The sequence below is a fragment of the Grammomys surdaster genome, unplaced genomic scaffold (genome assembly GCF_004785775.1).
Source record: "Grammomys surdaster isolate TR1022 unplaced genomic scaffold, NIH_TR_1.0 63, whole genome shotgun sequence".
NCBI classification, from domain to species: domain Eukaryota; kingdom Metazoa; phylum Chordata; class Mammalia; order Rodentia; family Muridae; genus Grammomys; species Grammomys surdaster.
In genome coordinates this window covers 10,170,329-10,197,821 of record NW_021604565.1, presented here as the reverse complement: position 1 = coordinate 10,197,821, position 27,493 = coordinate 10,170,329, and the positions used below count along the sequence as shown (strand labels likewise).

General features: G+C 39.9%; 1 protein-coding gene across 1 annotated transcript in view; it reads right to left on the bottom strand.

Annotated features, from left to right (window-relative positions):
• Nucleotides 1–10,253: 10,253 nt before the first annotated feature.
• Sdc2 (syndecan 2) overlaps nt 10,254–27,493 on the bottom strand; it is a 102,483-nt gene continuing 85,243 nt past the window's right edge. The window contains exons 2-5 of the mRNA XM_028767688.1: nt 24,742–24,853; nt 18,199–18,332; nt 13,806–13,941; nt 10,254–12,611 (exon numbers count right to left, since the gene is read on the bottom strand). Coding sequence (XP_028623521.1) covers nt 12,448–12,611; nt 13,806–13,941; nt 18,199–18,332; nt 24,742–24,853 — 546 coding nt within the window. The 3' untranslated portion in view covers nt 10,254–12,447. The remainder of the gene's footprint in view (nt 12,612–13,805; nt 13,942–18,198; nt 18,333–24,741; nt 24,854–27,493) is intronic.

Here is a 27,493-nt window from a genome sequence, read left to right as displayed (position 1 = left end):
TGATGTGGTGTCCAGGGCTTGCCATATTGGGAGAACTGGGTACTGATGATGCCAAGTAACTTTGGTTTCTGTTGCTTATGTTCTTGTGCTTGCCTTTTGCCATCTGGTTAACTCTAGTGTTACCTGCCCTCACTGTGTAAGACTGGAGTCTGTATTTCCAGTTATCTTGCTTGTGTCAGAGCTCCTCAGAGTCCAGATGTCTCTGTGGTCTTATGCTCCTAATCTCCTGGGTGGAAGAACTCCTGGGACTCAGGTCACCTCTGGAAATCCTTCTGCTCTGGGTGCAGTGGTTCCTCTAGGATGGCTCAGGATACGATGTCTCCACAAGTGCAAACCAGCTAGGTGTCTGCTGCTGTGAGTGCAGTTGCTCCTCTAGGATGGCTCAGGATTCAGTATCTCCACAGGAGCAGACCAGCTATGTGTCTGCTCCAGTCAAAAAGCAATAGTGTATCTTTTAATAAGTAAGCTTATGAGAATTTCTATTTGTGCTTTATAAAGAGATAAAAGGACAACTTCCTAGTCTTAGTTACAACCTAGCATTTCTTTAATCTGTAAATTCTTAATTGAATTTTCTGTACACTGGGCACAGTTCTAAGTGCTTTTTAACTCCTAGAGTTTTAATTGTCTTAACAATGTTACAGAGGAAGGTAGTAAGCCATAGTGAGGCTAATGAACTTACCTAAAGTCGGCCACCTAGGAACAGGCAGGGCCAGGATTTGAAGTAGACAGCCTCTGTTCTCATCATCGACCTGAACTGCAATTTTCCCCATCAGATAATCAGGCCCCGCAAAACTATAATCTAGATACCAGTTGCTTCCAATCCACCACACCTTATAAGGTAATGTTTCTAAGTTTCAAATGCATTTCTTCCAGAAAAAGGATTGCAGATTAGGTTTACTTTCTTAGGCTAACCTATTTTTACCATATTAAATCTTTTAACTCATAGTATGGGTAATTAAGGAAAACTATGGCATCCAGACCATTGTTCCTAGGCAAAAGTCTTCTCTTCTACCCAATTCTTGATGATTACTGTGATTACAGTAAATCCTAGCTGGAGAATTCTGAAGAGCATACAGAAGAGCACAGGAGGACGGATTAATGAGACATGCTATGAATGGGAAGGAGCCAGAAAACTGTGCTTTCTGCTCTTCTTCAGATTCATATAAAACCTGACACTGGCTCTCTGGTAAGGCTTGTGACCTTGGCATCTCTTCATGTGAGTCCTGAGGAATATATAGAGTGTGAGAAAGGACAGGACAAAAACTCTTGAGATCAGAAAGATAGGTTTCAGCAACAGTGTGACAGTGTGGGCGAGCCTGACAAAAATGGTGGCTGGGATAGGGCTTGTTTGTTTTCTAACCAAACACGTTAGAAATATAAGTTATTTAAAAGTCTATTGTCCCTATATCAGCAAAGGCTGACACTCTATGCTGTCACATAGCAGAAACATTTCTCATATTATCCACTCTGTAATGATAGATGTAGTCCATTTTCTGTTACTGTAACTGAATAACATAGACTACTGTGTAGCCTATGAAGAATGGCAGCTTATTTATTTACAGTTCTGGATCCTGGCAAGTTTAGAATCTTGCCATTACCTTTCCACTGCATGACATCTGGTAACAAAACAGAGTGAGCACATGCTAGCTTTGTTTCTCCTTCCGTTTAAAGCCATGAACACCAAGGAGTATTCTTAATCCTTATGAACTTATCTACTCCCAATTACTTACAAAAAAGGCTCCACACTTAAGTAATGTTCACAAAGGAATATCAGGAATAAGCACCTAATATATGAACTTTCAGGGTCTTCTTTAAACCATAGCAGGTGAGTATAGGAAGGTAAGAATTAATTTTTTTCTATTCTGTTGGCATTCCAAGAAACTGGGCTGAAAATGGTGAAAATGTGACTCATTGCTGGTCACACAGAACGAGCCAGAGTATCAGTCATAAGTTATATATAAAAGTAACGTCAGAGCAGAAGGCAATGAGCACATTTAGGCCAGCAAGGCAATTCCACAAACCAACAGCTTGCGTGCTAGACCATTCAGCTAAAAGATGGATGGCTCATCCTACTGCAGAGGTTTTCAGAAAGGGCACAAAGATGGAAAACAGATTTCGCCTGTGGTTTCTTGAGGACTTGTTTCTCAACATAAACTAGAAAGAAACATTATTTGATGAAAGGGAATACCAAGTTAGTTCGTATTTGAGATAATACTGTAACCCAGTGGGCTCCTAAAATGCCAGGTTAGATTTTGAAGGCAATCACAGTTGTCGAAACAGAAGGCTGAAACAGAGCCAAGCAACTTTAGAAAAAGCCCAGTAACTTAGATATAAATGAAACTGCCAAGACCAAAATTGAAAGAAAAAAATGGGAGGGTCATACCCTAGCCTGACATCTTGGTCTTAACCACTGCTAAATCATGTTCACACAGCGTGCCAGAGTAATCTGCAGAGAGATTCCCAATGAGAACTCATAGGCCTGGGGAGCTAAAGAGTTGCCTGTGATCCAGGAAAGAGGGTTCTAGTTCATTAATGTTTGCTGAGATTATCAGGCAATGTTGAGAATGTGGTAGAAAAATTTTCCGTTTCTCTTTCATAGAATGAACAAGATTGCCTCTGAGGATGGAGGACACTACTCAGGGGACAAAAGAGCATGCTGACAGGAGCCTGATATAGTTGTCTCCTTAGAGGTCTGCCAGAGCCTGACATATACAGAGGCGGATGCTCACAGCTAACCATTGAACTTATCATGAGGTTCCCAATGGAAGAGTTAGAGAGAAGACTGACGGAGCTGAAAGGGTTTGAGGCCCTATGAGGAGAGGAACAGAACTCCCAGGATCTAAACCACCAGCCTGGGAGCACATAGGAAAGGTCCCATGGCTCCAGCTGTATATGTAGGAGAGGATGGCCTTGTTGGGCATAGGTGGGAGAGGAAGTCTTTGGTCCTTTGACGGCTGGATACCCCAGTGTGGGGGAATTCGAGGACAGGGAGGTGGGAGTGGGTAGGTGGGGGCACATTCTCATAGAAGTAGGAGGAGGGAGGATGGGATAGGGGGTTCCTGGGTGGGGGTAATGGGTAAAGAGGATAACATCTGAAATGTAGATAAAATAGCCAATAAGAAAACCAAAACACAAAAGAAATCAAAGAAAGGAAGGAAGGAAGAAAGAAAAAGAAAGAAAGAAAACTAGAAGGAAAGAAAGAAAGAAGGAAAGAAAAAAAGCAGGAAAGAAAGAAAGAAGCCATTTCCTAATCTCTTTTTTCCCTTGATTGAAGTACAGAGATTGAAACTGGACCCTGCAGGGGAAGAATTCTTCCCTTCACTTGTGAGGAAGAAAACACAAAAACAAAGCACATTTTACCCAGGTAGATTAGCTAAACAGGAACCTTTCTCCCTCCTGCACATCTGCCTTGGGCTTTTCTTCTTTTTGGATTGTTGGGAGCAAACAGATGGCTGTAGAAGCCTGAATTTTAAATTTATGAATGGAAATTTGAACAGATGTTAGCAATCAAGATGGCATGTAAATTTTTTTTCATACCACATTTATAGCCTTGCCGCCTTCACATGCATGGGAGACGTGGGTCATAAAAGGGTAGCTTTTGATCTTGGGGACAGCTTGGATTCAACATGGTGCTTATGTGGTACAATAAAGGAAATATTGAAAGAACAAAGGAAGAAAACCCTAATCACCTCCTTATATAAATGCTAAATGTTTATCTGCAGAATGCTCAAATGTATCTGGAAGGAAACCATAAACCATCTGAGCATTTTCTGTTTTAAGTAGGTGAAATTGAAGCCTGGGTTTGGATCTGCAGACAACTAGTCCCTTGAATTTTGTTTAGACTTGGTGAAATAAAAATTGGGTTATTTTCTTTTTGCTTGGCTGAAGGTCCTAGACATACAAGCTCCTCCCAAATTTCACAGGAGAATAAGAGCCAAGAAAGAAAGAGCTAATGATTGTTGTGAGGCTAGAGACAGGACTGGGAAATAGAGGTAGGGTTTTACTGGGAGGGGGAGGGGAAAGGAACCAAACTTCATGTAAATTTTTCAAGTAATACTTCCTTTTCCTTCACTAGGGATACAGTTTAAGATTCATAGTAGATCTCATCTATGTGATGTACTATAGAGAATAACCAAAAATAATAAATGAGAAACTTAGCTTTGACAATAGCTAATACGAAAGCAAAACAAATATAGTGGTATACTGTAAGTATGTATTTAAAACATAAATACATATTTCTAGAATTCTCCATTCAATATTTTCTAAAACACTTACCTATGGACAATTGAGAAAAGATGGGGGTGGGGAAATTACCATACACCAAAATGAAGGAAAAGGCTGATATTGCATTAAAACACAAGTCCAAAGGTAAACATTTGTTGAATTTTACAGAAATGAAAGGGGTGAGATCAACTGGAGGTTTGGATGCATGAAATTCATAACCATCCTGAGAAGGAGGGAAGGTTTGGGAACTTGTACTATCCAGAAGAAGAGTGTCATCTAGGATCTTTTAGAAAACTTTACTCAGTGAACCTTGAAAAAAGTAGAGACCCCACATAGTCTAAAAGTCAGGTTATTAGATTAGGCATTGTAATGTACTACCAACAAGTCCATTGCCCACGGGGTTCCACAGTTAGAGACTGGCTGTTTGGAATCTACCATGATGAGTTGTCTCCTTGTGGAATATGATATCACCACTAGTTTCCCTGCCCTGTTATTGCATTCACCACCCCATCAGTCTATTCTCCATAGCATAATCAAAGCAAATTGTGACATGATTCTCAAATGCAAAATATCAGGCTGAATCAGAACCCTCAAGGGTGGACTCCAAAATCTGTTCATAAATTGACTAACGATTCCCATGCCTGCTGAATCTCTCTCTCTCTCTCTCTCTCTCTCTCTCTCTCTCTCTCTCTATCTCTCTATCTCTCTATCTCTCTATCTCTCTCTGTGTGGGTGCTCATGTGTAGGAGGGTGAGTATGCATGTCTATGCACATGAGTATGATGGGCAGATGTTGATAATAGGTGTCCTTATCAATTGATTTCTACCTTGTATTTTTAAGTTTTAGATTCCATTTACTTATTTATTTTTATTTGTGTGTCTACACACACACACACACACACACACACCGCAATGAACTTGTGGAAGTCAGGAGCAACTTGTGAGAGTCATTTGTGGTCATCGGGAATAGTAGCAAGTAATTTTACCCAATAAGCCATTGCCCCTGACTCTTCACCTTAATTTTGACACAGGGTTTCCCACTGAAACTAAAGCTTGCCTATTGGGCAGTTTAAAACTGGGCTGGTTCCAAGGAGTCTTCTGTCTCCACCTCCCCAGAGGTATTGTAGACACCCATTTCTGTTTTTGGCTTTTTTCATGTGTTTGGGTCCTAAATGTAGAATTTTATGCAAGCACATTACTAACCGAGCTACCTCCTCAGTCCCCACCTGATGAAACAGAGAACCATTATTAAGCCTAAAGACTTCTCCTTGACCCAAAAACTTGCAGTGGCAGTCCAAGGTCACCACGATGGGTACAAGGACGTGTGTGTGTGTGTGTGTGTGTGTGTGTGTGTATCCTCTGGCCTGTGGATGATCTGTTGACTATTCACCACTCTCCTTCTCATTCTACTAAAGGTCTTGGATCTTACTGTTCCCTCTGTTTACACTGCTCCTGAGATCCTATATCCCCAACTGCTCCCCTCCCCCATCATCTGTGGTCCAATTCCTTGTCACCCTCAGCTCTGTTGAAGTGTCACCTTCTTGCTAAATTACAGCCCAGACTTGTTTATCATCTGTCTCTTCGAAGGGCCTAGCACCATGCTTGCAGATAGCACCCTGGCAGCATTTGGTAGATGGCTGACTACAAAAAAAAAAGCATCTTGACTTGGTGGTCTACCAGATGCCAGCTTGTTTGTTCAGGATGTCTCCTGTATTGCCCCAGTGATGTCAGCAGGCACACATGATTCTTATTGCTATTTGTACTTTTTAAAAGAAAAAATAAATTAGCTAAGTGGGAAAAAATGTAAAAGGTACTAAAAATATTAGAGGCTAAAGCATGGTGTTATCAGAATAGCACTTTTCACGGTCCCCAAATTCTGGGGAGTGTAATTAAAGAAGCTGAGCCCTTGTTCTCAAGGACCTCAGAATAATGCTATAAGAGGGAGATAACCAGGTATCTCTGCTTGTTGAAGAGTTCACATGTTATACACAGATAATAGCTATGTCTCCTGGTTGTATACACAGTTCCTGTTGCTTTGCCTAGTTACTTTTTTAAAGAACAGTTCATATTTTGTCACTGATGACCAAGCAAAGTTACTAAAACTTATTTATTCATTAGTTCACCTCTCCACACACTGCATGCTCTGCCTAGCAGCTGCCCAAATGACAAAACAGTGCATTAGAGTAAATCTGGTAAAAAGATACCAGACTGATACCAGACAGGACCAAGCCTATCCTGCCACTTACCTCTCCAAGTCATCTCATGTGTCCCATAGCTTATAACACCATCTGGAGGCCATTCACTCCTGTGGGATCAGTGGGAGTCTGGGAAGGAAAACAGTCCATGCTGGGAAATGCAAGGGAGAATGTAGTCACTTGCAAACATGTCAGAAGAGTTATAAGAGTCAACTGGGGAAAGTGATTAACTAGACAGTAAGTCTGAAAGTTGCTACCTTCTCTGGGACTAGGGAGAAGGTAGGAAGTAGGTTCTGACAATTAAATAATCAAACAAGCTGGGCCCGTATAATAGAACTTGCCTAGTTGGAATTCAAACCATAAGGAAGCTGTCTTAGTGCTAGAGAAAGTCCCATAACAGAGGAGAGGCAAGGCTCGCTAGCTTTCTCGCTTCTAAAATTATTTTTAGATATTGATTTTTATTTTAAGTCTCTTATTTTCATTTCAAATCCATTTCTTTGATTTACCCACTGCCTATCCATGAATGTCTAATAATAATTTGTCTAACATAATTTGACCTGGAAGAATTCCTAGCAGTAGGCACACCCCTTCTTCACCCATGGCTCAGCCTTCTTAGATATTTTATTTCCTTTCTTAGCTTTCCTTATTCCCTGTTCTTCCAAACTTTTGGCAACACCTGGTAGTTCCAACTCTCCAAACAATAAAATACCTCTCCATTTAGACTGCTCCATTTCCAAAGTCACTACATTTCTCTTGAGAAGATATTAATGACCTCCTAACTATACCCATGGTGTCTACTTACACACATGCAGGGAGAAGTTCTGTTAGGTCTTGAGGTCAAGGTAATCAGCAGGGGCTTTATTGTAAGCCTGCAGAGGCCGTTGGAGTTTAATGAGGCCAATCTATCTTCCCTGAGGAGAGTCATATATAAGACAGCAAACACTGGAAGAGAGACCAGCTAGGAAGTAATTCCATGTCTCAGCCTCCTTCTCTCACTCTTTCTCACTGATTCCTCCCTCTCAACAACTCATTTGGAATCCCTGTTCCTCTAACAGGCCAAGTTCACCCCCTTTCCATGGCTTTCCCATAGCCTGGAAAGTCTGATTGTTCTGGTTTTAGCACACTTGAATCTGTATTCCCAAGGCCTTGCCCTCTGGATCTTTTCTGACCATAGTATTCATGACAGCTCTACACATCTCTCTCCTTTTAGCCACAAAGTAGGAGTGTAAGTCTCTGTTTCCTGAACCTTAAGTATGGTATACAACTTGATTTTGAAAAAAAAAAGAAAAAGAAAAAAAAGAAAATGGAAAACATTGGGGTGAAAAGACACATAGCCCTGCTTTGGCCCTTTTCATTCTACTCCACAATTGCCCATGGTTGAGATAATGGCTACTCCAAAGGCCAGAGCCCTGGAGTAAGGGCAGCAATTGTCTAAAGCAGGATTTACCAGTTTATCTGGAGCTAGCCATCTGTTGTGGGGCATATCTCCACAACCCTAGCACGAGAGAGTTTAAGGTAGGAAGACTCATAGGAGGAAGGGTAAGGTAATCTCACTGCACAGGGAGTTTGAGGCCAGCCTTGGCTGTATATGACACTAAAAATGAACAAACAACAATAATAAAACAAACAGACAAACAAAAAGCAAAAGAAATTGTTTGATGCTTGAAGTGACTGAGACTTTGAGATCTTTACCACAGCATACCTAGTACCTCCCTATTCTTAGTCCTTCAGACTGGATCATGTCTGTGGTAGACATTAACACACTTGTTAACTTCATATACATTTACTGACTTAATCTGTCTACATCAGTCATCACTGTGTCCCTAACTTCCTGAAGTGTCCTATGCAGTCAGCAAGCAAATATTTGTTGACTGAACTTTCAATTGCTTGCAAAAACTAATTTTTACTTCAACAAAATGGGATCCAATGAATCCTGAGTTCAGTATGCTGTAAGTACCAAAGCCTAAGTCTTTATTTTGCAAATATCAAGATGGACTGACAGCTTGGGTTACAGCCTTCCAGCCAGCTAACAGGAAATCAAATTGCTTCCAATACCACCAGGATTCTTTGGTTAGAAAAGGGCCTGCTTCAGAGCATAGGGAACAAGAAATGAGACCTTAAAATCCTTAGAGGAGCATCACCCCAGTCAGAAGCAGGTGGGACAAACTACATTTGAATGCTATTTTTACTATTAATTCTATCTGTTTTAAAGTTTTAACTTCTACTTTAGTTTTAAAGCATGGCCTAATCTAATTTCTCGGAAAAGACCAAGTCTCAGATTTCACAATTAGTATAAGATAGTAATACTGAACAGGGCTTTATCTAATCACTTTAATATAGAGCAACCACTTTTCATTTGTTTTAACTGAAGTTCACTGGAAACTGCTAAGGATCTCACAGTTGCTTTCTAGAGACTGAGAGGGGAGAAGTTCACACTAGACATTGTCCTTGTTTGTTTGTTGGCTTTCATGTTGATGGATGGTGAGTATATAACCCAGGGCCTTTTGTATGCATACATGACAATAAAGGCAAGAGATCTATTAAAATCTGCCAGAACTTAGACCCAACCCCAGTACTTCAACCCTACCCTAGACTTTGTTGTGGGGATGTGTCCTTTCTGTATTGCTCAACCTGGCCCCACATTCTTTGACTGGCATGATTCCCCTGACTTAGTCTCCAATGTAGCTGATCTTGTAGACATATGTCATCCACATATTGTAAAAAATACACTGCTTCTTCTCTCTTATTTAACTGTAATAAGATTTAAAAGACCCCACTTACCAGATTAGTTTGCTTTGTGTTACTGTGATAAAACACTGACCAAAACCAACACAGACAGGAAAGGGCTATTTGGTTTATATTTCCCTATCATAGTTCATTATTTAGGGAAATCAAGGCAGGGACTCAAGCAGAAACCTGAAGGCAGGAACTGGAGCAGAGTCCATGAAGGAGTGGTCTTTACTGGCTTGCTCCTCATTGTTTTCTCATTTGCATTCAGTGGTGGCCCCATCCACAGTAGGCTAGGCCCTTCTACATATGATTAATCAAGAAAATACCCACAGAGACTTACCTATAAGTTGACCTATGGAAGCATTTTCTCAGTGAAGGTGCCCTCTTCCCAAATGGCCCTAGTTTGGATCAAGTTGGCAAAAAATTAACCAGCACCCCAAACTAACCTAGTGATATTTTTAGTTTTTTGTTCCTCACTTAAAAATTTTTCTTGAATTTTGAATATGCCTAAGATTTAGAAAAAATAAACACCTAAGAACTATTAAGTTATTTTTAGGGCATTTTAGTTTCTTTAGGCTGTCTGTATAAGATACCTATGCACTGCTTAGTTACAATTCTATCTACACCCTATATCAACGGTACTGACTACAGTATATCTTCAACAAGGGCACTGCATCAAAGTGGTAAATGGTGTTCCTAGATATAAGTTCACTGGGCATGTGACGGGAAGTTATCAACTATTAACTTTGAGGGCAGTTTCTGTATTGTTTCAAGTTCAAGTGCCTTTTACCTGTAATGAAAAGTTTTATTTATTCTTTAGTGTGTTCTTCCCATTTGCCAACCATGAGCTCAAAACAGGGCAGTGCGAATGCTTCAGTCTCTCAAACAAAAAAGCAATACTCACACAGGGAGTTCATTCACATGTGGTTTAAGAAGCAGGAAATACCACACTGGCTTTAATATTTATATTCTACCAAAAATTTTCTGAACTCAGTAATGACTACTAACAGTTTTTATGATATTATTTACTGTGTCTTAAAAGTTTAAAAAAACAACACTAAGCAGAGAGCATACAAGAAAACTGGATGTGAGTCTATACAATGAATTACTTTCGGCACGACAGACTTTATTTTGGCACTTTAACAAATTTGCTTTACAGCAGTGACAAAATATTTGCCAGGAATTTTTTCCCCAGCATAGATATTCCAAGCAAGTTATTCTACAAATAGAATTCCACTGTTTCGCACAATTAGAGGTATACCCACTACATTCTCAGCCTCTGTGATTGAGGGGCATTGTGCAGCTTTGGAAGGGCCCATCATTTCCTTTTAATCCTAAACAAGGTGAATTACAGCTGTAATTGGACAGAAACTTAGGAATTAAGGTCATTAAAGGATTCAGACACAACACTGTTCCAAGTGTTACTTTAGTTTTGTTTGAATGAGTTCTGTGACAAGCTCAGGGAAGGTGCTCAAACATAGTCAAACTTTATCAAAAGTTAATTTTATGCTGGAAAAGTTGCGGTTCTTGCTGTCTTCTTTCTACTTCCATGGCTCACAGTTTAAAACTAAAAATTAATGGTAAAATAGAAAATAGAACAGAAAAAGGAAAAGCTCTGTTCAGTGAGAACCCAACAGGGGTACCCCTCCCCCCATACCTCCATCTCCTCCTCTGGCATTACTTTTTCTAAGTAATCCATCCTAAGTAGCCAGGCTGTTATTTTACATGCAGAGCCTCCCTCCCCTTCCCTCCTGCCGCAGGGAGTGGCTGTGGTCTTCTCTCACAGGGTTCTTCTGCAGGGGAGTTTTGACAGGTAAGCAATTCTATAGGTATCCCAGATACCTACTTCTAGAAAGGTCCCTTTGCTTCTTTGGAATTTATACTTTTAAGAGTAAATTACAAAAGAAGGCATCTGTCTCAATATTGTCAGTAGCTTCACTACAAAGGTTGCAAACCTTGAAATCCCTTAGCAGTCATCCTATCCCTGCACCCAGATACATGCAGGATAATACATACATTTCCTCTGACCAATTCAGAGGTAAATCTGGTAATAAACAGCCTCACTAAGGGGCTCTTTGGTCTTGACTTACAGACACCATGGGATGCTCAGAAATCAAACCCACATAGTCACTGAGAGCAGACAGTCAGTCATAGCAAAGGGGAGATGTACATTTGATAAGAAATGTACAAAATTTATAACAGTGACATTTTCAATATTAGGCCATGTGATTTATTCAGTAGTTTGTTTGTTCCCAAATTACAATTTATGTCTATTCATAAGACTACAAAAGTTAGCATTAGAATTTTCTGTGCTTATAAAATACCAACTTTTTTTTAAATTGTTATATATACTCATTGACACCAGTCTGCAACAAGTTACATAGAATTATAGGCACTTCAAAGGCTTAAAAAGATGTTAACAACTTAAATTCATATTTAAGAAAAAAATCTGATCTTTTTTTCTTTAAACTCTTTCTTGTACCTTCAAATTGCAAGAAATTAACAAGTACAGTGGCCAAAGGAATCTGCAGCAATTTCTCAAAATACTGTTAGCATCTTTGGGTTTGCTGAGGCTTGTCAGTTATGTCAAATCGTCCCAAAAGAAGATCTGCTTACATAGCTAGGACTAAACAGTTTCGTAGTAATAATCCAATTTTACACATTAATTTGCCTTTGCAAATCTGCCTGAAGCTATAGGTAATGAAAATTAAAGCAAGTGTAAAATGGATAGTCTGACATTTAAAAAATTACATAAAGTGGAGGTTAAGGTTAACATATTTGAAAAAATTCACATATACACTAAATTACCATCATTGTAATCATTCAAAGACAAATTGCACCATGACAGCTACAAAAGGCATAAGGTTTTGTTTTTAAGGAAGGGGACAAGAAGGGAGGGCAGAAAAGAGGGACAAGAGATAAATTAATTAATGCAGACCAACTCGGTAAGGTCAACTGGAGACCTGCTGACAAGGGGAACAGCAGTCATCTTTGAACCAGAGGACAAACACAATCATTTTGTATTTGCACATAGATGTTCAAATCAATTCCATGAATGTCAAGGGTTTTTGTAACATAATATTTTGCCACTGCTATTCACAGAACACTGCAGATGTTAAATTTTTACTTTTATGTCATTCTAAAGAAATACATGAAAATACAATGGGATTTTCATCATTAAAGGGCCAGTATGGCTCTGTAATGAACAAAACAGATAACAAAGATCTTCATTATTCTATGCCAAAGCTTTATTTTGAAAAGTTCAGTGATCTCCTAAATAGAGACACTAAGTGGGAGCTTTATGCATAAAACTCCTTAGTGGGTGCTTTCTGGTAAGCTGCGCTCGATGGTTTGCGTTCTCCAAGGTCGTAGCTTCCTTCGTCTTTCTTCCTCATGCGGTATACCAACAGCAGGATGAGGAAAATGGCAAAGAGAAAACCGATCACACCACCAGCAATTACAGCTGAGACAAGAGAAGAAAAAGAGAAGGGTCAAGATTTTCTGGAATTAGTTTGGCCAGTTCCAATCTATTGATATTTTTATAAACAATTTGAGAACTCAAGTTTTAAAAAGAATAATCTAGAGTCACTCTTCAGAAGGTACATTGTATCAACGCAAAGCTTGCAAAGTTTTCCATAAGAAAAATCCAGCTGTAACTTCACCTAATTCTACACTTTCAGATACTTGTGTTTGGCGCTTGTATTTTATAGAGTAATCTTCAAATCACAATGAAAGCACAAAACATGATATAATAGATTTTTTTAAAATGAAGAGGAAATACAAAAAGCATGCAGATGTCTACCTATTCTTGAATCTGAGGAGACGCTTGCATAAATTAGGTGTCATTAAATCTTTCATATCTTCCTCTTTAAAACAAGCATCAGTACAGGCTTCAGTGGCATCTCTTTTCAGAAATATTCAGAATCAGGAGGGTTTCCATGTATGGACTTTTTTTTGATTTTTAAAAATATTTACATACATGGAATGAGTTATTAGGGATCACATCCAAGTCTTAACATGAAATATATTTATATTTTCATATATAGTTTATACACATAGTTCAAAGGAAAACTTTCAGAAGTTAACAAATAATTCTGTTCATAGAACAAGGTTTATGTAGTGTCCTCCTGTTTTGGGTGCAACCCATTCTGAGCACAGGAAATGGAGCATCCCACTTGTACCATCATGTCAGGGCTTAAAGCATGTTGGAGGTTTGGAATTTTCCAGATACTCAGGTCTCTGAGGCTCAACCTGTACTTTCATCAGGTGAATTTTAATCAGAGGCAAAATCCTTATCATGGCAGCAGCAGCAGCTGTGCCTTTTCCTTCACTGAAGTTGGGTCTGAACTCCAGAGATTACCTGAACCATGACTGTCTGACTGGCATCTCCTACACGCAACAGATCCTGGCCTGTCCAATTTACTAATTCAAGCTCCTGCCACTTTGATGTCCTTGTCATGGTGGACTGTAAACTGAAATTGTCTCCCACTGTAACCTCTTCTCAATGGCTGGCTGAGGGATAGACTAGGGGCATTGAGAGAAGATAGACAAAGTAGTCCTAGCCTCTCACCTGTCATTCTGAAATAAAAACTGAATGCCACCTATCCCAGGAAGGCCTCTTTAAATTCCTTCCCACTTGGCATTGCTGGCAACTCACCTGCTAGAACTTCTGTCCGTTTAAACAGATTGTCTGAATGTTTCTCGGTGTACACGTCTGTGCTTTTTACAGCAGGGCCCAGCTTCTCTTCTGCCTCAGAGATATCAACTTCCTCCTTGTCAGTTTCTTCAGGTGACTAGTGTGGGCAAGAAAAAACCACAAATATCTCTCTTTCAATATGTGCTGGGAAGAAGAAACAATACTAAGTATATTCTTAATTTTCTTTCTATTAAAAATCAGTTTAGTAAATATCATTAATAATAATGTGTATGCTGTTTATACGCCAGTTGTTGAGGTCCTAGTTTCGACCCATGTAGCTTGTGGGTCTGGTATCATGGAAGCAAAGATGTGAAGTTAATGAGTTCATAATATAAGAATGACAAGAATGATATGCATAGTTGTTTTAGTTGACAATTCTCAGAATCTTTACATTCTGGGCTGTGAAGATTGCCCCAGCATTAAAGTATTTGCTTGTTTGCAAGCATAAGAACCTGAGTTTGTCCCCTTGAAGTCCCTTGTTGAAGCACTGTGTTGAGGACATGGTGGAATCCCAAGGCTCTGGCCAGCTTGTTAAGTGTAGGCCTCTCTCTCTCTCACACACACACACACACACACACACACTTTTGAGTATTCTGTTCACTTGGTCTGCTGATGTTAATTGTCATTGAAAGTCCCTCAGATGATAGTATGGTTTGAGAAGCCCTGATTTAGAAAAGTTAGATTCCAATAAGCTGCTATTTTCTAACAGGTGAATTTCTTTCTCATTGTCTAACACTACTGATGGGAAAACATTGTCAACTCTTTTAAGCTGTCTTAGTTAGGGTTTCTGTTGCTGAGGCCAAACAACATGACAAAAAAGCAAGTTAGGGAGAAAAGGGTTTATTTGGCTCACACTTTCATATTGCTGTTCATTCTTGAAGGAAGTCAGGACAGGAACTCAAACATGGCAGGAACCTAGCAACAAGAGCTAATGGAGAAGCCATGGAGTGGTGCTGCTTATGAATTGGCTTCCCCTGGCTTGCTCAGTTTACTTTCTTATAGAACCCAGGACCACCAGCACAGGGATGGTAACACTCACAGTGGGCTGGGCTCTTCCCCAATGATCACTGACTGAGAAAATGCCTTATAGCTGGATCTCATGGAGGCAATTCCTTAACTGAGGTTCCTTCCTCTCTGATGACTCTTGTGTCAGGTTGACACAAAACCAGCCAGTGCAAGCTATAAAGTCAGTAGACAATGAGTCTTCTCCCTATCCCAGTTTTTCCTATGAATTCCCAGCCATCTTAACCAGAGTAATGTGTATCATTCAGTTGCTTTGTGAAGTCTGGAATACATCCTAGTAAAGAAGGCAAAGATCTAAGAAAATAGTTCGTTATCTTGGACTGCCTCAAAGTCATCTTTACGCCTAGAAAAGACCACAAACTAGACAAAATGGATTCACTTGGACTCTAGTGATCAATGGGAATCAATGAGTGTTCCTTTCACTCAGAACACACGAGGCTTCCACCAAACACAGTAATAACATGTGACAGAGTCATTTTTCCGCAAGATACAAGAAACCCTATACTTCATAAATCTTTAGCTGCCATAATTTTCATAAATTATAATTTTTATCACTGCATAAATATAAAGTCAAGTTTCACTGTTTTCTGTCTGAGTATAGAAGAAAACATGGTCAGTTTTCCTAAGACTTGCTGTGTCCAAGGAAAGCAACTGAGAGAAGCCTGCTGGTGGTACTTTGTAGGTTCTCTCCAGTTTCTTCTTATAGGATTCCCATCGGTAACTGGTTGTCTGGCAGAGAGGACGCAGATCAGAGAATGGCTTATCTGAGTCCTCATCAAGGAAGCACATGCTTTCTTGCTCATTAGCATTGCTTTGGTTGCTATGCTTTTAGAAGTTGGTAAAGGGGAAAGAAAAAAAATCAAGAAGATGGAATGATACCCATGTGCATCCAGGGAAAGAGGTGAGTGAACACTGTAGGAAATGAGAACGATACTGACGATTTGGCCCCTAGTTTATGTAATGCTTACCATCATTACTCTATTAAGATAAGCCACAAGGCTCTACCTGTTGTTAAGTCCCTACAGTCATTTAAGAGTTGACTTGCTCTGTTCCCTTTGACTCAACTTCTGAATAAAAGGGACACAAAATAATTCATTCCAGTGAGGATCTAGAAGGCTTTTAACAGAAATGGTGCTTAGATGAGTGGTTAGTTAGTATATAAGCCTCAAGGTGCTCTAGACAAAACATTTATAAAGTGAAATTCTCAGTTAAACAGAAGAAGCACAGGCTCTATGCTCCCACAATGTAGAAACTACGACCCAATATGTAGTCAGTCTGAAACAGCTCTCACATGTATGTCTGTAATTATGAAAAGGGAACATGCATAATTCAATGAAGGCAACTTAAAGGTTATTGCATCAATGTTTGAATTCTAGGAACTGTGGAAAAAATTAGGCTCCACAGAAAGAAGGAAGGGTTCTTTCTATTCTTCAGTCACATAGCTGTACAACACAGTGGATAGAATATCTATACATATGATAGTAATGCCACTGTGAGACCTATTAAAACACAAAACTGTCACTAATGGCAAGGTTTAATCTAGCTGTACCATGTAACTATAGAACAGAAAGTTACATTGCTGCTACTGTTATTCATCACCATTATCTTCATCATGGGCACCTGGAACAGTGTTTGATGTACACTGAATAAAACTCCCAGGAATAGATGAATTCTTGCCATCTCATTAAATAGAACTAAAAATAAAATATTTGCATTAAAATGTTCAGGAATCTCTAATTTCTAAATTCACCTACCAAATGTCTGTTAAAAGCCAATTTGTTGTGTTTTAGGGCCAATTTCTACAAACTTAAATCAATTTTCAATCCTTACTTGTCAATAGTCCATAAATTTATATCAAACTGGGGTTTGTTTAGGATAAAACTATTGAACATTTAAAGCCAAAACTTCCCATAGAGAGTTTGACTCTGAGATATTGAGTCTTAATGGTCACTGAGTTGAAAACATTGTTATACGAGATCAAGTAAAACTCTGAGAGAGACAAAGTTCATCTCTCCACAGGCACACAAACTTCATTTAGTTCTCCCACACTTGCCTGCTCTGACCACTTAGCAACCCTACCATCAACAGACCTGCTGCTTTTTGTTTCTTCTCTCCTCATCTCTTTTATTCATTCAACTTAGAAAACAATGGAACAGCTCCCAGAAAATGCTAGGTATGTCTGCCCCAGTTTTCACAGAGTATCTCCTTGCCTTCCTCTTTCCTCGCTGCGGGATGGCTCTGCTGTCAATAGTGCCAATGCCTGTTAAGCCTAGAAAGAGCATGTTAATCCACACAGAGCTGAGCTCTTGGCTACTGCATGTCTGGAACGTTGTGCTACGACTTTACGGTCCCATGAGTCAGGAAAATCAAGAAAGAGGAGGAACAGAGTACTCTACTGAGTAAGAAAACACTGTCTGTGTTCCTGCTAGCGTAGGGGTGCTTCTTATACCACAAAGACTGCCACAAAACCTGCATGCTGCAAGATCTTGGCAGCATCTTATTTGTAAATCAGTTTTCATAAGCAGCATGCCGTCTCAGAAGTGTGTAAAGTTGACCACTAAATTATTACACATGCTCACTTGAGGAACCAGCTTGATCTCCTCTGCTCCACCAAATTCAAGTAACATTTACAAAGTGAAATGAGGAACCAGGTCTCGGGTACCTGATACATAACATTCACATCCAATCTTTCTAATGATCCAAGAAATTTGAGTAGATACAGGATTCAATGCTTAGGCCCTCCCTGAACCCTACTATCCAATTTCCATATTAAACAGCTGAGTGTTAACATTAAGTCAGTGTTTTCATTGCCAAGGTGTTTTCCCTGTTCTAAGTCCAGTGGTCTCATTCTTGTTAAGCTCTCACAACAAACAACTGCAGCTACCCCAGATACATGTGTATCTGAGAGCAGATCGAGTGTATGCAACACCGACAGTGGGTGTAGACATTCATTGAGACCATAAGACAGGACCCAGAACCTTCCTTCTTAACCTGGTCCAATGGATCCAAAGTTTGCAATGTTTTTAATATGAGGAAAAAAATCTGACTCTCAGCTAAGTAGCTTAAGAGTTTGCTTTATAACTGGGCTAAAGAAGTTCTGCAAAGAAAAGTGCCTTGTTAAAAACAGTATAGTTCTAAGGAAGGTAGGCCTAGCTGGTAAGAACAGTAAGCAGGTGAACTGTAAAATATTGGCAGAGAGAGCAAAGAACCATTTACAGCTATAGAGTGGAAAGGCTATTAGCCCCGATATAATTTTATGTGGGCCCTCTCTCACAGAGAACTGTTCTATGCAGTCAAAAGACAGCAGTATTCACAATGCCAGGCAATGCACCTCGGTCTGAGCAGGTGTTATGCTTTGTGTCTTCAATGTCATGGTTTCCACTTTGGGAGCAGCACTAGTGAGTGAGATCCTTGGAATCAGTCGGGATGTTGTCAGATCTGGACTTTCTACATCTTCATCAGCTCCTAGGAAAAAAGTGGAGATGAGTTGATCATGTGACTCACGACTCAGGTTTGTGCATTGTCAGGCAGTATCGCACGATGTTGATTCAGAATCCTGCTCTCAAGTTGCCAGGCTTAAGTTTCTAGCACAGATCAACCTATGGTCTTCAGGAAGTCTGCAGGGCCCCTGGGAATATGGTAATATTTTTTCCAGTGAGAAAGAGTGTTAATCCAGACAGTGCTGAGTTCTTGGCTACTGCATGTCTGCAGGGAGCCACCCTTGAACCCTTCCCAATAGCCCTGCTTCTCCTGCATGTTCAATCTCTTCCTTTATGTCATGTTTTTGCCATCTCAAAACCCAGAACTACTCAAAACATGAAAAGTGTAAACTCTCTGCTACCTGACTGCTTATCTCATGGTGAGCTTCTGTCTTCTCTAACATTTTATAGTCAACCTTCCCAAAGACTGTGTGCTGTAGTCCTTCACCAACTCCTGTCCTCCCCATGCCCTCTCTCTGCCTGTCCCTGCCATCCACTACTGACACTTTTTGTTAAGATCATCAGTGTCTTCCAGGTTGGCACATCCAATGGCTTTATATTTAAACTCACTTAAAGGGCCCTTCTTGTATTGGTTGGATAAATGTCCCCCACAGCCCATGTGCTAGACTGGCTATCAACTCTTCATGCTATTGGAAGATAGTGAAACCTTTAAAACAATGATTCTCAACCTTCCTAATGCTGTGACCTTTAAATACAGTTCCTCATGTTGTGGTGACTCTCAACCATCAAATTATTTTGTTGTTGCTTTATAGCTGTGATTTTGCTACTGTTATGATTTGTAATGTAAATATTTGATATGCAGATGTGTGATATTTAACCCTCAAATGGTTTGTAACACATAACATAAGAACTGCTGCTTTAAAAGGTGAGGCTTCCAGGAATATCAGTCCCTAGGTTAGTCCCTTCAACAGGATACTGTGAGCAAGACCTCTTCCTGTGTCTCTTTAATTAACTGACCCTCACGAGACACTCCAAGCAGGATGCTTTGCCTGGCTACAGGCTCCAAAGCAACAGGTCATTCTACCATGGACTAAGGCTTCACACCAGGGAGCCAAATAATATTTCCTCTTCATTAAGTTGCTAATTTTAGATATTTTGTTATGGTAATAGAAATCTGACTAACACATTTCTATCACCATTGAACACTGTGAACTGCCACGTCTTGATACACTCTATTTCTTTGACAGTTTACAACTTCCCAATTTTCTTCTACTTTTGTATAAACAGATATATTTATCCTCCTCCACTAAAATGGCAGATAATAAGTTCCTTTTATGGCTAAGCTCTAGTCCTCCCCTTTTAAGAAGTTTTGTTGTGTGCATATGTGTGCATGCTTGAGCACCCACCAGGGCCTGTGTTTAATAACAATGCTTTCTCCTTTTGCTATTCCCCACCCCAAGTTCATAGGTTGGAAATGTTGTCTCCACTACAATAGTAAAAAGGGACATTAAGGAGATGGTTAGGTAAGGAGAGTTCTATCTGCCCCTGTGAATGAATTAATATCTTATAAAAGAAGCCAGTGAGAACTTGTTTGCCTATTCTATCAAGTAAAAATGCAGCAAAAAGGTATTACCTCTGAAGCAGAAAGAAAACACTCACATATGCCACATCCACTGAAGACTTGATCTTTGACTTTCCAGCCTACACAACTCTGACCAATATACTTATGCTGTTTTTAAACTTACCCATTCAAAAGTATTTTGTTATAGTATTCTAAACGGATAAAGATGATTTGGAACATGTTTTACAAATAAAATATTTATAAATATTTCCAACATGGAAGACACTGATGATCTTAACAAAAAGTGTCAGTAGTGGATGGCAGGGACAGGCAGAGAGAGGGCATGGGGAGGACCGGAGTTGGTGAAAGACTACAGCACACAGTCTTTGGGAAGGTTGACTATAAAATGTTAGAGAAGACAGAAGCTCACCATGAGATAAGCAGTCAGGTAACAGAGAGTTTACACTTTTCATGTTTTGAGTAGTTCTGGGTTTTGAGATGGCAAAAACATGACATAGAGGAAGAGATTGAACATGCAGGAGAAGCAGGGCTATTGGGAAGGGTTCAAGGGTGGCTCCCTGCAGACATGCAGTAGCCAAGAACTCAGCACTGTCTGGATTAACACTCTTTCTCAATGGAAAAAAATGAATGAACAAAATGAATGAAATTTGGAAACACAGATAAAGGAATGAAAGGAAGTGCCTCCCCATTATAAAAAGGATTTATTTATTTATTTATTTATTTATTTATTATTTACTGAGGTGTTCCTAGAATGAAGGATGTCTGTTCTCACATGAAAGTGGATGCTTAATAAATCCGTGATTAACTATCTTCTGCATCTCTTCATTTTCCAGTAAATTTCTTATTTCTAACACTGGAGTTCCACTCTCGTGAACTGTTTGGTTGTGTCCCCTTCTTGTTTTACTATTAAAAACATCTCCTCAACTCTTGGAATTAGTTTTTCTGACATTTTCTTCTTTTTCTGAGTTTTCTTCCCTCTTGATTTTGAGGTTTTCAGGTCACTGGGCAAGAAATTTCTGTCACACACCCAGCTCAAATTCTTAGAGTTTTGTGTCTAAAATGCGTGGTGTTTTCAGCAATAGGAACTTACATTGAACTTCTGGGGGACAGCCTATATTGTTTTAGGAGTCTCTTGGAGTCCCTTGATCTTTATTTTCAATAATTAATCTGTGGAGGGTTAACCTATGATAGAGGGAAGGGTCTATTTGTTTCTTAAAGAGATTTTCAACTATTTACCTTGAGGCTAGCATCATTTTCATGCCCCCTCCCAATTTATGCCATCATCTCTGGGTCTTTGTGGCCTTCGGCAGCACTCTGGTTTATGTCCGGGCGCTTCCCAGTTCAGAATTCAGTTCTGAGCTCCGTCTTTTCATGTCTACCAAGACTGGTGCTATCCAACCATGTGCTTCTTTGGCTTTTGTTGGAGTTACTATATCACCATTCTCAGGAGTTCATGCTCAACTCTTTTAATATCACTTTATCTTGAATGTGGCAGGTTTTCTGCTCAATTTGTCACCTTTAAGCAGAAGTATATTATTTACTTCTGTTGGACATTACCTTCTGTTGTCATCAATCACATGGCATTATGATTTTTTTAAATTTCTAGAATTCTCCGAATACTTGTTCTCTTGGAAGTGAAAAATATTTTTTTCTGTGTGTGTTTTAAAAGTTTAGCCCTTGGTGTGGAAGGCTTCACAAATGCTCGTGAAGACTCTCAGTTTGTTGGTTCCCACTCTGAATCTATATTTATGTAATATAAGTCCCTTCTTCTTGTTGGGATGTACTCTCTGGGCCTTTAGAGATCCTGTTCCGGGCCATTTACTTTTCTACTGGATAACATGAGAGGAAGTAGGCCAGGTGGTACATTGAACAAAATACTTATTGGTTTTAGTGTTTACATCTGGGACTGGGCATTTGCGAGGCAAAGCCTCTTAATGGTAAAGTAGGGTTTTCCAACACAAGATGTAAAACAGCAAGGCTGAAAGACAAGGTCTTCTCTCAAGCTGCACTTCTTGTTTCCTGGTCCCTTGCTTTCTGACCGCCTTACATGGTACAATGAGAGCAAGTTCCTTCATCTCTCTGCACCATGTATTGTCTCAAGTGAAATGATAATTGAATTAGGGATATCTTTATAACGGAGTTGTTACATGGATAAGGCATTTTCTAGCAAAGTACTTCACAAATTTTATTTACACAGACTAGTAAGTGGAAAAAAATATCCATAGCAGAGCTCAAGGTAGTTTCTAAAGTAAAAAAAAAATTCTTTTTCTGTTGGTTTCTTTTTTTTTTCCAGCAAAAATATGCCTTAAGTTAGATCTGTGGCTGGAAAAATTTGCCCACATTTAAGCCTTATGATAAGTTGGTTCAAAGCTTTGAAAGTGATACTCCAAGTAACTGAATGAGGCATGTACTCATTTCTCTTATACTAAATGTAAACAGTCTTGGGAGAAGTCAGCAAAATGAGTTGATCAACCTCTAACGATCACCAACAACCCCTGAATACTAAGATCTGTGAAGAAATGGGGGACCAAAATGATGCATATTTATTATTTCCTGGGACATTTTGAAATGAGAGTTACAAGGGACTTTTGAGATGTTAAACAAAAGAGGTATCATGAGTGAAAGATATTAATAGTGTTGTGGGCTTCAGAGAGCAACTATTTCACACTTGTTCTGCATGTGTGAGATGCATCACACTCCCTTGAATAACTAGGTCTATTTTTACAGCAGGATGTTACTAGGTCAGCTCCTGCCTCTCTCATCTTTTCAGATTGGTCATTTTTAAACTCAAACACTTATAAGTCTAGATCTTCACCAGAAACAATTGACCTTCATTTGTTCTAGGACATTCTGAAACCTTAGCCAACTGCATAGGCCCATAATTATATTCAGGCTAGTAACTGTTACCATAGTTAGATCTTATCTGCAAGAGACACTCTAAGAAAGAAAAGTCTTGCTGAGAATTTCCTTACATGCCACACACCAGATATTTCTGGTTTGTCCACTGACTACATATTTAGCTCTTCCCTTTTCTCAGTTTCTTGGGAGTCATTCCTGGCACAGGTAAAACATTTCCAGGTAAACTATATTGGAGAAAAGTGTCCAGGCGCATTCACTCCTCTCGGTACCTGCATCCTTTGTAATATGATGATAGCTGCCTCAGTTAGGAGGTGTATCTTGGAGCTGGAAACACTGCTCAGTTGTATGCATACATGGGGCTCTGGGTGTTATGACTTGAATATGAAATGTGGCCCCACAGACTCATGTATTCAACCCTTGGTCCCTACCTAGTGGTGCTATTTTGCAAGTATTATAAACTTTACATGGCAGGAGATGTTGACAGCAGGGTATGCCTTGGGAAGTTATGCCTAGTTATCACTGTCTTCCACATTATCTGCTTCCTGTCAACTATGAGGTGAATGGCCTCCTCCATTACATATTCCAATTGTTATGTTCCACATAAGCACATAAGACCAAACAAATCATCTGAAACTAAGAGCCTTCTTCTTTTGTGACACTTCTTTCAGCAACTTGGTCACAGGAATAATAAAGCTAACATACTGGCTTTGATCATTATACCATAAACATACACATAAATGAACATGTATACAACACACATATGCATATGTATACACACATGCATTCACATTCATATGTACATGAGTGCACACATGCATACGCATGCACACACACACGGAGAAATGGTGCTGTACCAAACTCTAAGTTTAGGATGAGATTTTTGCTTCAGTCTGTGAACACGTGGCTGGCCACCTGGAGACTGAAGGGCCATGTGGACAAAAGCCAAGTCTGCTCAGTTTTCCCAGACACATGACAAAACTAAGCCAAACTCAGCCAAGTTTCAGTTGCAAGCACATGTGGAGCCAGCCCCTAACTGGAAAACATGCAGAATGATGAATTAACCAAATGCCCACTGCTGCAAGGTACTGAGTGTTGGGATGGTTTGTTAGGCAGCATTGCAGAGGCAATAGATAACCAATACACTGAAGAAGTCAAAGATATAGATCTTTATATATTATGTGGCTGCTGTACTGTTCTCCTACTTCTGAGCAATATACTTTAAAAGCCTGTTAAGTTTTTGTTTTTGTGTATTATCTTAATATAGAACAGGTATTTTATGAAACTGATATTTGAAGGATTTCTTTAAGGGTGGTTTCTATGACCATACTCTGAAATTTTTAACAATAAAATTGAAGGCTAACACCTCAACTCAATTTATACGTGAAAAACTTTATATGGTTGTGGTATTTTGAATAGGTATAGCCCTGATAGACTCACGAGTTTGAATGCTTGGCCATAGGGAGGAGCACTATTAGGCGGTGTGGCCTTGAAGTAGGTGTGGCTTTATTGGAGGAATATGTCACTGTGAGAGTAGGCTTTGAGGTCTCCTATGCTCAAGCTATTCCTGGTGTGGCACAGTCTCCTGCTGCCTGCAGATCAAGATGTTGAACTCTAGCTCTTCCAGCACAATGTCTGTGTGCACACTGTCATGCTTGTTGCCATGATGATAATTACTAAACCTCTGAAACTGTAGGCCAACCCCAATTAAAAGTTTTTCTTTATGAGTTGCTGTCAGGTGTCTCTTCACAGAGATGAATTTCTAACTAACTCAGTGGTAAATGTAGTTATTTATTTCTACTTTTAAAAATGAGGAAACTGAGACTCAGCAAAGTTAGATTCCAAAGTTCTCATAGCTTAAATTACAAAGAACTGGAATTCGTACCCTAAAGCCATGCTCCTAACTATGGCACATGCTGTGCTTGTCATGGAAGAAGGCACAGAGAAACATGTGCATGCCCAGGTATAGAGAATGGCGTCCAACAGGCAGCCTTACCTGAGCCAGAGGCAGAAGAATAGTCATCATCATCAATAGGATATACTCCTGAAGCTTCCTCAATGGAGCTGTTGTCAAGGTACATGTCCTTATCGGATGTCAGCTCTGCTCTCTGCGAAAGGAAAGACAAGCAATTCAGGATGGTCAGATTAAGAAAGACTCTGCTTTGTCTACTGTTCAAATTTTGCATATTTCTGCATTGAAGACCTGACACTCTAAAGCTGTGCTATGCATCCTCATGTCTAGCTACCCTTTACCCCAGACAACGTAGCAACTTATATGAAATCAAAGACTGAAAACACACACACACACACACACACACACACACACACACACACACACTCATTCCCCACCCCCAAGGAAGCTCATATGGCTTAATCTTACAGAATGATGACAGCACAGACAGCCAAGTCTAGCATAGGTTTAGTCCACTCCACTCCACTTACCTGAGTATCTGTTTTCCCAAGTTACTAAACTATCTCAGAATTTGTTCTATCATAAATGAGATTCATTGATGATTAAAGCTAAGCTACAGAATGCCTAAATCATTCAAGACCTTCTTGGAAACATAAAGCAAGATATTATGACACTAGGCTAAGTAATCACCAGGAACCTATCAAGGCACATCTGACACTCACAGGATTGGCCATGCTTGGCTTTCTCACTACAGATAAGTGTTCCCCAGTTGCTGTGGAAGTCCAGAGATTTCTGTACAGACCAGACCCACACTGATACCAGGCAAGGCAACCTGTGTAAAACAGGGCCTGGGGGCTGATCTGCAGTGGCAAAAGCCCATGGCAAGCCTATTTCTCAGGCTTGCTGGCTTAGCGATATTTAATGACAAACACAGATAAACCCACAAGAGTATTTTTTCTTGTATTACTGGCACTTGGTGATAGCAAGTCATAGGCTTGATGTGGAGAGAGATTGAATCACCAAATATCCCATTTCCAGAGCTCCTCAGCCTTTCAATAAGAGGCCACGATTAAAATTCACTCTAATCTTGCCAAAGAAGTAACTTGCATGAACTGCAGACAGAACAGAGATAGAATTTTTTTTTTTTAGGAGTTACAGTAAATTGATATTTTACTACCAGCATCTCAATACTAGCAGCTTTTGGAACAGATGACATTCATTATTGTCCTATTTTTAATGATCAAATTGGATGTTTGTCCGTCACAGAAATTATTAAAAAAAGTTCCCCTTACTATGCTGGTTTCAACTAGATTTCTACTAAAACTAAAACTTGGTTTCAGCAATCAGTATGAGTGAACCTCCCTGGGAAAACTAGCAGGCACACTCTGAACAGTAACACTTTATCTTCTCACATTTCAGGGGCTGGCTAGGCAGAAGGATGTTAAATGTGAGCCCACAATCTCCATAGGCCTTGATGGCCAGGAACAAAGAAAGATGGGAATCACACTGAGAGAGTCAGAGGCCAGAGCCCTTTAGGGATTTGGGTTCCAGCAGGCTGGTTTGCAGGCATGAGGAACACCCTTCCCACAGCAGACAAGAATGTTCTGGAGCTGTCCTGACACACAGTTAGAGGTTTCATCTGTAATCTGAGGCAGTTGTACAAAATACCAATTTCCAAGCCTCTGATCATTCCACATTCTCAAAGCTTTCACACTGAGTAGGGACTTCTGCATACTCTAACCCCATGCATCTGACCCCATTACATTCTCAACACTCCTGTAGGAGAAGGCTGTGCACACAGCCCCCACATTGCTGGGATGCACATTTATACATCCATGGATTCAAACTACCGTAGGTTGAAAAGAATGTGTGTGTGTGTGTGTGTAAATATATGATGGTACTAATGAGTCTGAGGTAGGACAATCACAAGTTTAGGGCAGCCTGGGCTACCTAATAAGACCCTGTTTCAGAATAAATAAGTAAATATAAATTAGAAAATCGGTACTGAGCAGTTACCATAATAAACAATGGCTATTAGCACAGCCATTATAAGTAGCCAGGAGATTACTTAAAGTATACAGGAAAAACCTGGGTATGTGGAACTGTTACTTCATATAAAAAGACTTGTCATTTGTAAATGTTGGTTCACAAGGCATCCTTGTCTCGACAATAGGATTTTCCTGAAAGCCTCCCCACTGCATACTACTAAATCTTAGTGCCTGGAGTACAGTAGGTGCCCAGAAAACACTCCTTTAGTTGAACTAGTTTGTGCTCCCACCTCAAACTGTTGTTGATTCTGCCTGGATTAAACCTTGTCTTTATAAATTGCCCAAGGAACCATCTACCCTGTCAAGGTCTGACTGCTTTTCAAAACGCACTGACTTCTCCAGTCATTTTTCTTGTAAGCCATGAACTTGCTTCTGACTTTGTAGCACACGCACCAGGGAAGACAGAGGTTTGCTGTTAATTGGCTCATGTGGATTCTCCTTGCCTCTGGATGAAGACAAAGTGTCAATACAAGTCTGGAATAACCTGCATAACTTTGTTCTTTGTCCAGCTCAAAGTGCATGAGTACTCAATAAATATTTGTCAACTGCGATTACCAAATCACACTGGCTTAAGCAACCTTTGACTCAGGTTTCAGTAACACACACTGACCGCTAGGATCCTTGTAGTTGTGGAATTCAAGCCCGGGAGGTAACCTGTCCCACACTTCCCACACTTTGCACAGCATCTACTTAAGTGACCCAGGGTCCTTAAAGTAAGATGAAGATTTTTAGAAACCAGTTTCTCTCTCTCTCTCTCTCTCTCTCTCTCTCTCTCTCTCTCTCTCTCT